Raw genomic sequence first — 17,737 nt, 5'->3', positions numbered from 1 at the left:
CGGAACATATTTTTAAATTTAGCTTTTGCTATTCCAGAGTTAAGAAATAAATTCGTTCTGGGACATAATACGCCCCTTAAGCCCTTAACACGGTGGCTTCACAATATCGACATTGAAGGATAAATTATAACCGAATATAGAACCGTTAAAAGCTAATGATAATATACGCAGCGTAGAGTTATTGCAACGAAACCCTTCCTTATATAAGTACCTACTGCGAGATTTATATTGCAGTTAATAATGTCTAAACGTATAAATGGATCCCAAAATAAATATTCAAATCTGTCAACAGATTAACCCAGATGGGCTTGCACAATGCCCAAAGTCCTACCAGGTAGAGTAGGTGTGCTAGTGCAAGTGCAATTAAATAAGGTGTAATATAGTATATTTTAATATATCCTATTACGAACATTCATTGTAATTTATATAAAAGGGGGCGCCATACAATATTTTCATATATGATATATTACGTAGAAAACGTAATAATTACACAAATGCATTTAATGAAATTTTTATTTGTAGGTTTTTTATTGTCTGATTGAATTCCAATAGAACTTCGGATATTTTAAAACTATATATGATGGAAGACAAATTGGTAGATATTATGTCATATACCCACCTTAATGTCAAAATAAGAAGACGATTTGTTAGTAGAATTAACCCCTGTATTCGCATTACGTACAAATCAATGAATGTATTTTGATGGTAATCACATCGCTGTATCCTGACCCGAGGTTATGTTATAAGCTAGTAATATATTACATTGACTTTCCTATTTTATATATTTGGGATTAAAACGGTCTGAATTTACATTTAACCCAATATCAAAAATCTATTAAAATATACATATGGTATATTCGCAATTTTGCAAGGAACGGAGTTGCACAAGTACGTTTTTGAAAAACTAAGATTTAAAATATTCACGTTAATCGTCATTAATATTCCTTTGTAAATGAACGTACATACATTGCCTTTCAAGGATTCAATCATTGCTTTAAAAAAATATAAAACATTGGTATATTAATCTACGGTTACGCCCCGTACACCACAACAACAAAAACAATGTCCGTTATTACAATTTAATGAAGAGAGAAGGCTATTAGGAAGTGAACCTTGATTAAATCGTCGGTCGACGAACAATTGCTGGATCCTACGGCGGCCTGTCGCCTCACAGGGGCTAATCGCACTCGCACGATTCTGATTACGTGTGATTGTTGTATCAATCATTTCTCATATTAAATTATTCAGTGGTCATAATTCTATCTCGTACGTATCTTTTCTTAATGGCCATAGACAAATCGTAAGGGATATATTCGGAAGCACTTAGTCTCGGTTTGTTACTCAATAGATTATACCTAATTCATAATATGATATCACTGAATTCACTGATCCAAATTGATGACGGATGATTGTATTTAAAATATATATTTTTTTCTTTATTCATGTCATTTGACTAATTTTCGTTAGGTCATGGACCTATTCGATTAAATAAGTCGTATTAGAAAAACTTTTATATTTTAACTGGACTGTTATTTAATATGAAACCCAAGTAAGTAGATATAAATAACGGTAAAGTGAATTGCACCCATTCTTCACTACATTAACCGTTCCTACATTAATCGAGGTTCGCTTCTACCTAACAAACGATATACTTCCTCGCATAGGGTTAATAAAGTTAATAGGTGTAATTTCGTGTATAAATCATTAGCAACATGCCCCTTATCGTACTGCATGTAACGTTACTGCTTAACTATGCAAATCTGCTTCATAGGTCCGATTTAAGTTATCGGTATGTTCAATTCAAAAAATATTAAAAAACGTTTAGGCTTTTTATAATTTTAAGATTAAAATTTGTATTTACTTATCCATATGAAACAACCTGGATCTTTCATTATTATTACATGTTAATTTAAGCATTTTAATTATTAGTTGTCTGTTAGGATGTATAAAAATGTATTGTATGACATAATAAAGTTATTTTTGTATTTTTTTTAAGTACCTACCTATTACCTATCGTTGGGTAATTATTACCTTAAATTCGAAGAATACTTAAGTAAATCAGGGTCATTATTACAGTTGTTAAAAAATCTTCGATAAAAAAAGAACTTTAATTACAGTTACACAACCGCTAGGCGCGAAGTTCTTCTTATCGAAACAAAAATCGGCGCTGTGATATAATTAAACAGTTGTCTAATTTAATTAGCAATAGGCGAGTTCCCACAAGTCGAAAAGCCACCCTCGTTTATTGCGTCTAATCCAAATTCTCCCAACAATTAACACGCGAGCTCCAATCATACATGCTGTAATTACAGGTGTGCCGCGCAGTAAGCGGTGGTTCAATCATTTCGATCTTATGAGACAGCTGCTGCAAATAAAATAAACACGTTGAGTTCCAACAACTTTCTGATAAATATCATTTTCATTCAATCGCGAGTTCCACATATCATCAACTACAAAAATGTTTATTAATAATAAAAATAATTGATTATCTCTACATAGTATGAAATAAAGCCGCCCTCGATACGCTTAGATGTTTTTAACTTGAAACGGATTTTATTGCGGGTTTCTTCATTAAACAGAGAGCTCGCTGAGAAGGGTTTATATTAAAACTACATGAATTTAATAGTACAGAATAGCCATCCATCCGTGTGAAGCGGACGGGACGGGTAGCTCGTTTATGTATAAAAAGGCAAAAACCAATAGCTTAGTGCCTTTTTTCTCCCGTATATTCAAAAATATCTGTAAATAAATATATATCTGTAAGAAAAATGCAAATTCATACTTATATGTTTCCCTCGAGTTTTTAGTTATGGATTATACTTATTCGAATTTTCACCACTGGGCGGCAACTGTTTTTTTTAATGCCACCTGCAATTAAAAATAGATTGTATAATGCATTGCATAATGAGCGTTGATATTTATTATAATTAATAAAAAGAAAATAATTACGTCTAAATATATTTGAGAAGGTATCTGCATGCATAAGGCATAATTGCTTACTAATAAAACTGTGATGACGACTAATTTCACTTTAATATTTATAGTAGTTTCAGTAAAATAGTTTTGAAGCCCAAATAATTTAAAATATAAATTATTAGGGCTTCAAAACTCACTTCAAAACAATAAAAAATATAATAAACTAAGGACTTCATTTATGAATGCACTTAACATTTCTATATGGTATAGAAAGAAGTACACAAGTTCTATTTCGCTTTATTGATAAGTTTTTATAACTATTTGTGGGCTAAAATAACTAAAATAGTAAATATACAATACGCCCGATATAGCTTGGCCCATTTACTATTTTACATACGCGAACTTTGCATGAACATTTTGTAAACACGTAAGGCCGGTCAACGTAAACTTCGCGTATTATAATGGTAGTCGATAATAATTTGTATGTGCATAGTACTGTTTACTTAAAAAAAATATAATATTTAATTATATCGAGAAATTCTTACCACCTTTCTTAATCCAGTTTATAAGGTTAAAAAACATCATCTTGTAACAATAAATAGGATTTTTTTTTATAAATTAAGATTTATTTTTTTACAATGTTATCGTGATTTACAAATTGTAAAAATCTTATAATAATATTTATTGTTGATAAAGTTAATTATTGGATAAGAAAAGTAGTAAAATATGCAATAAAATAAGTATATATGTAGTTTTGTAATTGATAACCTTATTAGTATTACTAAAGTGATACAATCAAACAAATATTCCTCACTTTCGATGTTATCGGTATATGAAGTTACAGCACCTAAAAATTGGAATATAATTGAAAAACTTTTTCGAGATGGCAATCACATAGAGGACATTAAGCTCGGCTTCGTGTATACTCTATTCTCAGATTCATATCGTCTTTATTTAAGCAGTTAAAGTAATTCAAACTTTTAATACTCGCTCGGCCGTGAACTTTCTGTAATTGTATAGAATTCATGATATAATGACACTCGAAACTGTAATTTGTAAAGTTACATTGTATGTTGTGATGAACGGATATTTATTTGAATATAAGTCGAATGAAATAAATAGTATTTCGGGAAATTTGGTTGACAATGTAAGTAATAGCTTATCATTAATGTATATGAAACTTGATTATACACTTGAATCGTAAAATCATCAATTGTAGTCTCAAAACAAAGGGCCAGCTTAGCAGTTAACGAAATGACTAGTGAACAATTTGGTACTCGAGAAACGTTTTAACTTTTTGTAAAGTGCAACACTTTCCCAGCCCTCGCGGAGGGCCCTCCAAAACGCTACTGCGTTTAGACAAATGAACAACGTTGCACCCTTGATGGCACACGCCATGCTACATCGATGTATTCTATACAGAAAATGAAACGGTTCTATAGAATTGCATAGCAATGTCGCGCTTAAGAATAGTAGTAACAATATTATTCTTCTTTTTCGAAATTTAAATATGTTATCGATATTTGAATTGTATAGATGTACATAATATAATAATAAAAAAATATGCAGTTTCTGTAATTTAAATTTGCTGTTAGGATATTGTTTTCGTATAAAATTTCACCCGGTATGATGCTTTTATGAATTAGTCAAATGTATTTACTATAAAATATTATAACGAATAATATAATTCTGTACCGAATGTGTTGTAGAGTTAAGTAGGTAATGAATTATCATAGAATTTTCATTTATATTTTTACTTTAAGAAAAATAATTTCAATTTGCCTTTTTAACTTATTTATTCCAAAGGATATTAATAATATTACCAAAAGAAAAAAAAACGGTTACGGTTCTTCCAGATCATAGTAGCTTCGTGTTAAATACAATAAAAGTTATGCCGTACAATAGCGGAACTCGTAGAACACAATAAATCAATTGGAGTGGGTGGTTGACTTTTCACTCAAATGTGTGGTTAATTGTAACCGAAAATGACTGTTGATCGAGCCACACTTAATTTGAGTGGTGCTTTCGTAGGGGCTGCGGCGATGGGGTGGAAAGTAATGGTTCAGTTGATTTTATGATTATTCGATATTTGTACGAATCTTGTACACCGGAACTGGAGTAATTGCGTTGTAATATTTTTATAATTAGGGTCGATTAATGTTACTAAAAGAACCATGTGCCCTGCATTATTATTTTTAAGTAAATTATTTCATATAATATGTTACTCCGCTTAGAAATACAAAATATTTTAAACTAGATATTAAAGGTATATTATTGCTATAATCTGTTTTCAGCTTACGCCCTGTTCGCACCCTCTCTTATTGTATAGAGGGAAAATTACACTTTAATTGCTCATTTGCGTCATTTAACTTTGTGGAATATGTAACAGTAGGTACAAATAATGACAGTTTTGAATGTTTTTTGTTTGTTTTATTTCGTTGCTAAGTTACACTTAAATCTTGCTTTAGATGATTCTTATTTTAAAGGAAATACATAATTTAGTAGGTACGTTATGTCATGTATTTTTATAGACACTATGTTTTTATTAATTATTCCTCAGGCCAGTATGTTTCAATCATCTTCTTAAGGCGATCATCTAATTCCTTGCCTTCAGGCGGTTGCTTTCCAAGGATGAAGACGAATTTTTCGTGACAGTCCATCATGCCGAGGTATAGGCCCTCAATTATTTTCAGACGCATTGGGTAACGGTTGAACTCTGCTAAGTCTAGTTTTGCTATAGGAGAAATACGAATATTATTATCTAATAAAATACATTAATCTAATTTTAAAATTAAAAAAGTAACAGCCTTTAATAGCCTACTTCTGAGTTAAGGCCTCTTTTCTTTTAGAGGAGAAGGTCTAAAGCTTATTTCACAACGCTGCGCCAATGCCGGTTGGTAGATCTTATTTAGCAAACTTGTGACCAAATTATTTTTACTCTTTAAAAGTGATACAGAAAACATTAATGCGTGTGGTAGGTCGCCTATATATCAAGGATTGATAAAAGTATCAGTGATAAATGTCCTCTGCGATTTCATTCAGATATACAATCCCACAAACGCAGTAAAAAATTACACTGTGAAGGTCGATTAAATAAAGTTAAAGATTGGAACCCACAGCACAAAATCCTTTCTTAGTGCGCTACTACATTATAAAACGATGTTCTTCTAGAAAAATTAAGTATCTATATTTCCGTATAAGCTGAGTGTTGATCCTCTGTAAGTCTTATACGAATACATTGTACATTTAATATATGTCGACATGAAAACTTGTAAACGTAAAGATAGACAGAAGAATAAGACATTATTAACAGTGTTGTAGTTATTCATCGCCAAGTTGTGATTTTGGTAAACTGTTTAGGCTTACCAATAGTAAATTTAACGGTTCTCTTGCAAAAACTTTGTTTAGGCAATAAAATATACGTTAACACAAAATCTTTAGATCATATCATGTGTAAATAACCACAATTCGTCATCGTTCCTATTGTCGTTGGGTGATCTATTTTAAATTTAGTATCGTTTTTTATGTAATAAGTAAGCGGACGGGCAAATAGGCCACCTGATGGTAAGTGGTCACCACCACCCAGAAACATTGGTGCAGTTATACTGGCTCACCCACCCTTCAAACCGATACACAACTATATTAATATGAAGTATTGCTGTTTAGTGGTAGAATATCTGATGTGTGGGTGGTACCTACTTAGACAGGTTTGCTTGCTTGCTTGATTATCAAGCAAAACATCTTGGCAAACTAATGAAGAACTTCATGTGTCAAAATATATGTATGTGTAATAAATACCTGTTAGTGGTGGCTTCTGCAAAGTCCTGTAAGAGCCGTTACCTTCCAATCTCTCTAAATAATAATCTCTGGTCCTGTTGGCGCTTCTACAAGGTATTTGCATTTTTAACGTAACGTTCTCCCAGTTCAGATTCTCTACGAACTTTCCGATTTGATCCTTTAAATCATTTATTTCCTGAAATATATGGATTCCGTATTACGATGCACAAATACATGCAAAATTTACATGTGTGTGAATAATCTGTTCTAGTTAAGATATTATTTGAAATATTATAATATATTATTGGATAAATTTGTTTACGCATAAGCTGTATGTATAGTTTGTTTTTATCTGTGCTTACCTTTTCATCGACTGGAGTGAACTCCACGCAATGAGGATCACCAGAACCTTTCATCTTTTCTGTTCTGAAATGCAAAAGGTGCCATACACCAATTGCTTCCGAGTCATTGAATGTAACGCCTTGCGAAAAACTTTGACAATTCGGCCCAATTTTGCTCTTAGTATTTGCTTTTGCGCTTGCTATGAATACTACTTGATGCAGTAGTGCTATAATATCGAGATCATAGAATTATTTTAGTCTAAGTAATTAAAATTAGAAACAATTACAATATTTAATTTATTAATTAGTAAAAGTTTAAACAGAAAATATGATTCTATTTGGTTAGGTTATATTGGTACGTACTGAAATATTATTATAAGAATGTGTTACGTTAATAAATAATATATTTACCAAAAATCACAAGAAGCCGAACTGATGGAGACATGTTGAAGTACAGCATGAGCTGCGGTAATGAACAGAATGACTTGATTAACTGTGTCGAAAGGATAACAGCATTAAACGGCGTTTATAAATGTGTATGAATTAAATGCGGAGGTGGCATTTTTATTTTCCCCAACAGAGGCTGGTTTAGTTTCCAAAGATATAAAAAAAATCATTTCTATTCTATTATAAATGGTTAAATGCTGCAAGCTTTGATAAAAATGAATAAAGATATATTTGATATGCCTGGCCCGAGGATCGAATCTCCAGTATTGCGTCCTTATGTGCTAGCCCTTAGAACGACGAGGCATACGGAAGGTACTAACTACTTCCACGTATCTACCTACACTTTAGCAACAGTAAATAAAGCTGTCATGCACTTTAATATCCAAAAAATGTCATTCGTGCATTTCCCTAAAATAAAATAAGTATATTATATAGATAGAGTTTCCAAATTACTTCTCCAAATTTAGTACATCCCTGGTAGTGCGTTGGAGTAGAAGACAAGTGCACGGTAAACTGAATAATCTGCTACGTCCTGTCCGTTATCCTTCAGTTTACGAAATTAGGATATGTATTAAATATATCATTAAAATTAAACATATTTTTTTATCTAAATACTTTCAAGAAACTCAAATTATTAGATAATTTTTAATCAGTTTGGAATCGGGTGTGTATGGCTCTGTAAACAAGGACCCAGACCCAAGACAACATAGAAAACTAATTAAATTTTTCTACATCGACTCGGCTGGGAATCGAACCTGGCTGTGACCTCGGAGTGGCGTACCCTTCATGGGTAAACACTACTCGACCACGGAGTTCTTCTGATATAAAAAATATATAACTTTTTGATTGTGATTGTGACATTTACCACATATAACCTTTATTAATAGGTAAGGATTGGTATAAGCCCCGGGGCTTTGCTCAGTGTTAGTGTGTAGTAGGTAGGTTTGCTAAATTTTTCTTTGCTAAAAATAACCTATGTTATATTCTAGACCTGTAAAAATAATCAGTAATCCATTTCTGAGCCAAATTTCGTTCAAAAATATTCTTCCGTTCTTTCGCGATAGAGTAAAAAACATCCATACAAACTTTCGTATTTATAATTATAAAATAACTCAGATTTGAGAAGAACTCCGATAAAAAAATATTTGAATCAAAAACAATATAATAAGACATTGCAAAAGTTTGTATGGTATCAATTAAACTAATTGTTTAAAATATATTTATAAACCAAAATGTCGTAGTAAATATAAAAATGACAATGTTCATTAATATAGCTCATATTACATACAAACGGACCACAACTTTTTTGACGTCCTGTGTGGTTAACAACAACCCCTGTCTTTGTCTTAAGAACAAAATGTATTTAATATTTATTACTTTTTGTTAAAAATAAAAACGTTCCTAAAGACAGTTTCATAAGGTTCTGTTTTGTTTAATGATCGCGTTTCAATAGCAAGGAATTGTGGTTTGCGACGCACGCGCTTCTCGTATTGATGGTTCGGGATATTTTATTGCAGGGTTTAGGTAGTGGCACCTGTCGTTCATTTGATTTAAATCGTCTTTTCTCAATAAACATTACCTTAAAGTCTGTATTTATAAAGCAGTAATTAAGAGAGAAGGGTAAATAATTACTATTTTATGTGCTTATCTGTTGCTTTATAAATAACTTATTTAACTTTTAAAACATTCTGTAAATTAGTGTGGTTTCCGTTTTTCATTATAATTATTGATAGAAATATTTTTATCAAATATATAACTAATAAAATGTAATTAAATTATTATTTATTATAATTAATTATGAGGTCTTATAGCTTCTAGTATAGCGTGGGAGTCGCGCTGTTACTTTAGACAATTACTTATATTATGCACGTAATAGTTTACAGGTGGCCATAAATATCTTATTTGTTAAGAAAGCATTTACGTACGTTAAAATTAACTTTCATATATTGCCTTTTTGGCACCTGCTTTGTTGTCGTTATTTTATAAACGTTTTTTTTATATATCGCATACGATACATAAATAAATCGTTTTCCACTTCACAGTGTTAATATTATTAAACAAATGTTATTCAAATATATTTTGAGAATATCTGTCGTCCGCGATATTATAATTTTAAAAGACTCGAGTCTTAGTCGTTTTTAAGAACCCTCTCGTTTCTTTAAACCTTGAAAGTCTATAATATTAGCTTTTAAGTCTATTACTATTCAAGAAGCTCTCGGAAAATCAAGGCATAAAGTCCCTACCAAATGTTGAGCCTCTAAACTACTTCTACCTGAACCTTAATACATTCAATGGTCTAAACATATAAGCGTTAAAGCCTCATTTGGGTGATGATGATCGAAGACTTACAATTTGTTAAGCACAACCTTTTATATTGTTGAGCTAAATTATCAAAACATTAAATTAAGATTTCAATTAATTAAGTAACAAAAAAAGCATACGGTGATCAATATGTCCTTAATTATGGCTGAAAGATTTTGGGAATGATTGAGTTTCAATTATACAAAAACATTTTAGACGAAAGGTGTATTAAAATGTTACATTCGGTTTTAAAATATATTTCTATAGTTTTAAACTATGATCACAATACAACTCTACTATAATTACGTACTTCAATAAATATAATAAATAAATTCTAAAATAGCCTTATCCGAGTCTTTTAAAAAATCTTCTTTATGTAATTGAAAACTAAAATCTATGAATATACTTTTTTCTTTATTAAGATAAAGACGGACGGGCAAATGGGCCACCTGATGGTAAGTGCTCACCACTATATACAATGTCGCTGTGAAAATATTAACCATTCCATACACAGCCAATGGGCCACCGACCTTGGGAACTTAAATATTATGTCCCTTGTGATTGTAGTTACACTGGCCCACTCACCCCTTAATTCAGAACACAACAATACTGTTTGGGAATTTAGATATGAGTGGGTAGTACCTACCCAGACGAGCGCGCACAAAGCTCTACTTCCAAGTGCATCTACCGATCAAAAAAATGGAAAAAAAGGCGAGAAAATATTTGTCTTTAAAAAAGCCACTAAGATCTTCCATTGCAAGATCTTAAAGCCTTATAATACCAGCAAGAAGGGCTGTTAAAAGTGAGCATCGAAGATGCGGAAGCCATCACCTACAAAAATTGACATATTAAAGGTTATATATTATTATTTATTGTTATCTCAAGACATATTTTAGGGCCTTTAGGGCCACTGGAGGCAACGTAACATTGGATAAAGATGAAACGAGGTGCATCTCATTACGATTACATTCCATATCCCAGAGATTGGTCCAATCGTAGTTACAACCTAAGGCACCGAGATATGGCTGGACGACTCCATACTCCTATCTAACTCGAGTTGACTAAAAGCGATCCTCCTTAGAATTGAGAAGTGTCAAACTAGATAACGTGGTAAAGTACGGATATTCTATATAAAAAGACTACCTTTTTTTGAAAAGCCTAATTTTAATAAAACATATTCTGCCATATAAGCTCTAAAAAAGACTTGAATCTTTAAATAAAAGGCTTGAATCTTTTGAAACCTTAATTTTGAGATAACAATCTTACATCTCATTTCCATCAGGATTAACTTAGGTTTTTCCTAGAATGTATTTCTTTGTTTTCATATTTATATTCAAGTTTTCTTTGATAAAGCGTCGACAAACAGCAGATATAAATTAAATTAAATTTTTATCGGTGTTAGTTCTATGGGAAGGCATTATTATCAAATGGTCCATTAGCTTATTTGACTTCGTAAAATAATATAGAAAAGCTTTAGTGAACCTAAAATTATAGCGACTGGATTAACAAAGAATATATTCAAACAGAAAATCTAATTTACCTGATACAAAAAGATAACGTAACTTGGCCATTCATTACTATTTTATATATTATTTACAATTATTATTTGTATAGAATTATAGATAAATATTTATCAATAATATACTGATATCATTGGTTTTTCCATTAATTACATGGTTTGAACAGAAATTGCTTTTAATGCAACCGTAATGCGTTACAAAGCTATAATAAATGCAGTTAGATGAACAAGCACTCACGACTTTGATTTAGTTGGAGTTTATTTTTTAATTCAAAAATGTTATTATATGTATACAAGTCCACGGATGTATTTAGGTAGACTTCGGTATAATTATAGTATAGTTATCTTACACCCTTTATTTCCAGATAACTATTTAAGTTTCATTTAATCTTTATTTACTCTTAAATACTGTATTAATTTCTGCTTTAAAAACTATAAAATATTATGTCATCCAAATTAAGACATTTTTGATTGGAGTCATTCCTTAGTTTGTCTCTGTTATATCCTATATCTATATTTATCTGGTGTTATACTTACTAAAAGAACGCCCCTGACTCACTTAGGAACGTTCGGCTCTCACCAATCTATCTTCACCAGTAATATTTTACATAGAATATAGTAATATCGTACAAATTGATGTGATCTATACAAACTTCGAAAAAACACATTATTTAAGGTATATGTATATTATCTGTATGGTGATCTGCATTGATAGTTTAAATCGTATGAAGTTAATATATCCCAGGTGTAAGTCCCAGTAGTAAGTCCGATTTTATTAAATTTTTATCTGGTGTTTCCTAGGGATCACTATTGGTTCCTTTTTTATATTTATTGTACTTTGAAGTCGTCTAAATATTGTATGATATTTACACTAAAATGGATAAAAAAGAGAATACCCTTGATTAATGGTTTTTCTGCTGGATGACTTAAATAGACTAAATATATTTACTGTACGGACAATCTTATAACGGTAAATAGAAACAAAAGTGCCCATATTATAATAATCAGTTCTAATTAGTTTAATGTTTTCCTCTTAAACTCTTCGACTGCCACGGCAATATAGCAAGCGCATTAATAATGTAGATCCTTTTTTATGTCTAGACGATTTTTTAGTAAAGCTTTAATAGAGGTACTCAGTAATACGCGTAAATATTCATATGTCCACTTTCCACATGTCACATGCACATGCAAACGGACATTCCGTCTCAGTTATGAGTAATGATCATTGACTTTTTAATTTCATCTTTTTAAAGTTTGATTTGATTATGCTTATTTATTTTACTTAATTTTTTATTTCAGCATTCAAAAATTTGTCCATTAAAACTCATTTCCTTAGGAACGCGTAGAGGTAACAAGTTGAACTTAGTACCAAATGCTGAGGTCCGCAGTTTATTAGCTGTAAAAAAATCAAAGCTCTAAGTCTACGCAATCAAAAGATTGTTTATGTTGAAGTTCCTAAACATTGGCAAAGGGAATCCAAACCTAACCTTTGACCAAGAATCATGAAATTTGGCAAGAATCATTCTTTTGTAGCACATGAACATCAGGTTCTGTTTGTCTATCCGTCTGGTCGTATAGAACCACACTTGGCCGATTTTTTACCTGCACTTGGTTTAACTTAACTGTTAAAAACAAATAATGTAAATCCGAAATTGGCTAAAGTTTCCGTTTTAACTGTTTTTCTAGTTTTCTTTGTAGCTGTGCATTTTTCTTATAGGTAAATAATATCTAATAACATTAATTAATTAAATTTAACGAACGACTTAATATGTTATTAAATTTATAAAAAACCAATATCTAATAAAATATTGCTTAAAGCTACGACTTCCTTTGCACGATACATATTGTGTTGACAGAAGTATAAGTAAAACAAATTAAAAATTCAATATAATAAAATAATAGTCATACGCAAATAAATAAAGCGTAGTTTTATTTCTTAATGTTTCTTCGTTTACTATATTTAATTCATTTTACTTTCCAATTTCTACATACTCGATGCGTTGCGTGACTTAACATTATTATCTGTTTGTTTGTTATTTATATTTTTGTTAATTAATTTATCAATTACCGCGTATTTTTTGTTTTTATTGTTAAAAAACTACGCTAACGACTTCTTATAAATGAGGTAAGTAAGACTTTAGACACGTTTAATTGAAATCACTTGAAGGTTTTGCTAGATTACCGCATGCGTGAGGCATGGGTTGAAGACTATTAATTTCAATTATTGATATAATAAATAATTCTTTTACAAGGTTTTGACTGACTCTACAAAATCTGTGTAAGTAATATAATTTAGCTAGTATTAACTTTAAACAAATATTTATTGTAACGAAAGATTTGTTTTAAGCTTTTTTTGAAATAAATTAAAATAAATAAATACCCGTATGAGTCATTTCTTTTACACCAGACTATATAGAACGCAATTAGGAAAATAATTTCCATAATATCGAGATTATCATTGTTATACATCATCAGTAATCAAGTAAAAGATTCACATATGTCACGATAGTCGTCCGTAGTTAAATCGAAAAATAAGTATTTTATTTGTGCTCATTTCTAATTTTATGGTATATCTTATTGGTTTTATTAATTATATAATAGTTAAAGCATGTACTTCTTCTTCTTGTTCTTCTCTTCTTATCTGTAATTATTGTTAAAATTTAATTTATATTTTTAATACATCTTGTGCAATACGATAGTGCATGGTGAGACTACCCGTAAGTAGTAGAACTTTTGCCTAGATAATTTGAAATCTTTTTTTTTATTTATGTAATATTGTATCTACTGTTGGTTGTCCTAATATAAATAAATAAATAATGATTTATTGAATCAGTTTAACTTGATGTGCATAGGTATAGAGATCAGCGCTATCTGTAGCTAATCTTCACGCTACTCTACAATGGACGCTTATTATATAGAAGTGTAAACGTTTTCAAATAGAGATATAATATAAATACAATAAAAACTGTACTAGAACTTTACTTCCATATTCGTGAAATCCGTCAGACGGTGTATAGCCGTCTAGTTTATGCGCGTCGGTTATCTGCAAAGATTAGGGCGCGCTGTATCTCAGAGCAATGGACGCCCACCGCTGGCCTAACATGCTCCTCGGACTGTACCTATAATATAAGCGGAGTCCGATTTGTTTATTATACTGGAACCAGTAACTACTTCAGTGTAGGATACTTCAAGCTGTCTTTAAAAAGTAAAATACAGGATTCATGATTTACCTCCGATTTGAATCATTATTATTGTTGCACAATGAAAAACTTACGTGAAACGAATTTTGAAAAAAAAAAACAGAAATTTGTCAAACAACCATACTAACTGTTTGTTTATAGTATATGTGGGTCAATATTAAGCTACGGCCATTGAGTAGGAGGCATACAAAAAGTATCATTAACTGTACGAATTAATTTAGGCATTCTGTCAGATTGCTGCTGAGCCATTCTGTCTAATAAGATATTAACTGGCAAGCGATTTGCGGTCATTCGCGTCTCTAATGGTACTGTGTACTTTAGAGGCAAATCAACAAAAAATATGAAAGTAAGATGTCTAGATGAAGATTCGCGAATTGAATTTACTAGAGATAAAACTAATTACTACTACTACTAATTTTGTAACTAGAGATAAAGCCGAGATGGTCCCAGCTCTAGCCGTGCACATGAATCTTCAGATTCACCATCGCATCGGCTCATCGATATATTGCGGGTTCAGACTCAATCACCACTGAACTTAATTGTGCTTAATTTATGTGTATAATTTATCCAGTGCTGTATCGTTGAAGGAAACATCGTCAAAAAACCTGCGTATGTCTGATGAAAAGTCCAGCTTAGAATCTATATATATGTTCATAGCTGATGGTCATGTTATGTAAAATAAAAGTAGTATTATAAGCTTTAAGCATTTTATGGTCCTTAAATATACATTTGCTTATGGTCATCTTAATTAAAATGAATACTTATATCTAAGCAGGTGCATACGTCCTTTTCGAATAATTGTTAACGTATTTTAATTTTCTCGATTGTCGGCATGATATCACCTGCCGGTAGGAATTAGCGAAACAATATTTCAAAGCGTGTCATTAGCGATGCTCACAATGGATTAGATATTCCTAGCTTTTGTTCTGACTTGTAGTGCAGACATCCCGGCGTGGTTTTAATTACTGAGCTCCGAATGCATTAATGTAATCAAAGCTCGATACATCATACTCGCTATCGCCCCGCCTCGGTTTGATTAATAATTCTAATGAGCGGCGGTGCCAAACGAGTTAATTAAGCGTTCGTTTTTTATTCGGTGCCACTGCGACCGGTAAACGCTGCATCAATCACCGCTTTGAGCCCGCCGCCGAATTCTTAATGATTGAAATGACGGCTGCAGTGCGGGGACGGGATGCTGTATGAAGGTGTAAGATATTAGCTATGCAGAATTTTTATACTCTGTACCTTGCTGTTTCTTCGTAGGAGCACTTCGCCCCTTTGTCTTGGCGTTATTAACATTTTATTTAATATTTATTAAAATTATTAGTAAACTAATTAGAAAAATAAATTGTTTTAAAACATTATCATTAAAGTATTTGTTATTTGAAATTGAAGAATATTGATATTTTTTAAAAACATTCAAAGTTAAATGTTATTATATAAATATTAACTCAATCGTAGAAAGCAATTTTAACCATTTAACAAATTGTTAATTGCATAAAATATCTTAGGAATAGGTATAGTACCCTATATCTCTTCATTTTCCTAGACCAGTCTGTCGTAACTTCCTTAGCTATTAAGATAACGAAAAAATATTGTTATAACAATTACTGTATCGAATATCTGAATAACGAAATTCAAAAAGGTAAATAAAATTGAATACGGGTTGTATTAGACAAATGACGATTATTAGTATAAATTCAAACAGTTTATTCTGTAAAACTAGTGGGAACATTTCAACGTCAAACATTATCAATCACTCGCAGCGCCGCTCGCCGCGGGCGGAATTGCTTTAATTTGATAAAACGCAATTAGCTACCAAAAATAAATCTAATCTCAAGAGGCGGCTAAATTTTTTTGGCAGCTCCATTTTTTGGAATACGTTCCACTTTGACGGCTAATATGATGAAATTTGGAACAAAGATTATACAAAGCCTTTATCATGAGATAGACAGAACACGGGCTTGAATAATATCGGGCAACTTGACACTTGCCAGATTGTCCTGTATCAAAATCTAGAGAGTGTTTTAATTGGAATCCAAACAGCCCTTAGCCCAGCCGTAAGCTTATTAAAAAAATATATAACAATAATCAATCGTGCTGTATCGGGTCCTTTAATTAGGATATAATAAAAGGTGCGTTTATTAGTGCAATTCAAAAGGAGTTTTTAGGCGAGTCATTCCAGTGGCAGTATCAAGTGGAACTCAGCAGGGTTCAATGTCTAATTCACCGCGCTACCAACAGGTGGCAGCAATACCGCTTTTCAAATCTGACAGACGCCATTGCCTTTACGTCAGAAAGCCGCGAATAAAATTAATGATGTTCGCGCCTTAATGACGTTTCACGACGCCGCTCCATTGTGTCCGTAATACAACAATTATTGAGATCATTTATTAAGTTTATTGATCTTTTAAGTTAATCTTTTATTTCGTAATTTAGCTCCGGCGAGCGCGCGAACTCATGAAAAAATATCTCATATGCGGAGGCATTTTTTGGACTATTTTTGTCATTATACGGCGTGATGTGAGCGGGTCTTTGAATGTAGAGGCAATTACTGCTCCGCATGTGGTTTGATTATGTACGACGATTCCATTCCATCTAGCGGTGAGGCTATAAAATGCCGGTAAAAACATTACTAAAACCTTCGTCGAAGGTAGTTTTTGAGCTTCCGTTGCTAAATTGACGTTGATATTAAGAGCCATTGTTACAATTTTTGTAGATTGTTATAATTATATTTGACGCGATAAAAAATGAACGCTTTTGTTCATTTATTTTATTTTGTATTTATTGCGAACATCGCTTTTTGTGGCAGAGAAGCCATCGTATTAAAAGTGCTCATAATATCTTAAATAAGTGTAGTGCGAGAGTTCGTCATGCAAACTGTTATGAGAAGCTGATGGTACTGTGGCAGTTTACAGACTCGCCGCTCATACTTAATTAGCAATGCCGTTCTTGGCTCCTTTGACGCTGGGTAATCTCGAAACTTTGCATCAATAGCAATTACCGACTTCGCCGTATAAGCTCCTCTTATGCGCTCCTAGTAGCTGCTCATTTATAAATTTATAACAAATGATGCATGGAAAACACGTCCAGCAAAATAATATCTAACAACGCAACATTAAGATTACAGACGTGATATAATTTCCACAACAAGGATCGATTTCTCAATAATTGCGAAGTATTATAATTTCAATCGGGGATTCATGGTTTTAGGTATATAGCCGTATCAGATCTGC

General features: G+C 31.8%; 1 protein-coding gene across 1 annotated transcript; it reads right to left on the bottom strand.

Annotated features, from left to right (window-relative positions):
• Positions 1-5,331: 5,331 nt before the first annotated feature.
• On the bottom strand, positions 5,332-17,203 carry LOC125069511. Its single transcript, XM_047679035.1, has 5 exons — positions 17,144-17,203; positions 7,446-7,527; positions 7,056-7,261; positions 6,715-6,889; positions 5,332-5,650 (listed from the first exon to the last, which is right to left on the bottom strand). The coding sequence occupies exons 1-5, from the start codon at positions 17,201-17,203 to the stop codon at positions 5,466-5,468; spliced, it is 708 nt and encodes a 235-aa protein (XP_047534991.1). The 3' UTR covers positions 5,332-5,465.
• Between the last annotated feature and the right edge of the window lie 534 nt (positions 17,204-17,737).

This window comes from Vanessa atalanta, chromosome 2, assembly GCF_905147765.1.
Source record: "Vanessa atalanta chromosome 2, ilVanAtal1.2, whole genome shotgun sequence".
Taxonomy (NCBI): Eukaryota; Metazoa; Arthropoda; class Insecta; order Lepidoptera; family Nymphalidae; genus Vanessa; species Vanessa atalanta.
This window is presented reverse-complemented; position numbering and strand designations above follow the sequence as displayed.

Excerpts from the sequence above, each read along its gene's own strand:
- LOC125069511 (XM_047679035.1), bottom strand. The coding sequence starts at position 17,203 with ATGGCTCTTAATATCAACGTCAATTTAGCAACGGAAGCTCAAAAACTA. Across the intron at positions 7,528-17,143 it reads AAAAACTACCTTCGACGAAG|TTAATCAAGTCATTCTGTTC; the intron begins GTTTTAGTAATG and ends CTTTCGACACAG. Across the intron at positions 7,262-7,445 it reads TCGGCTTCTTGTGATTTTTG|CACTACTGCATCAAGTAGTA; the intron begins GTAAATATATTA and ends TCGATATTATAG.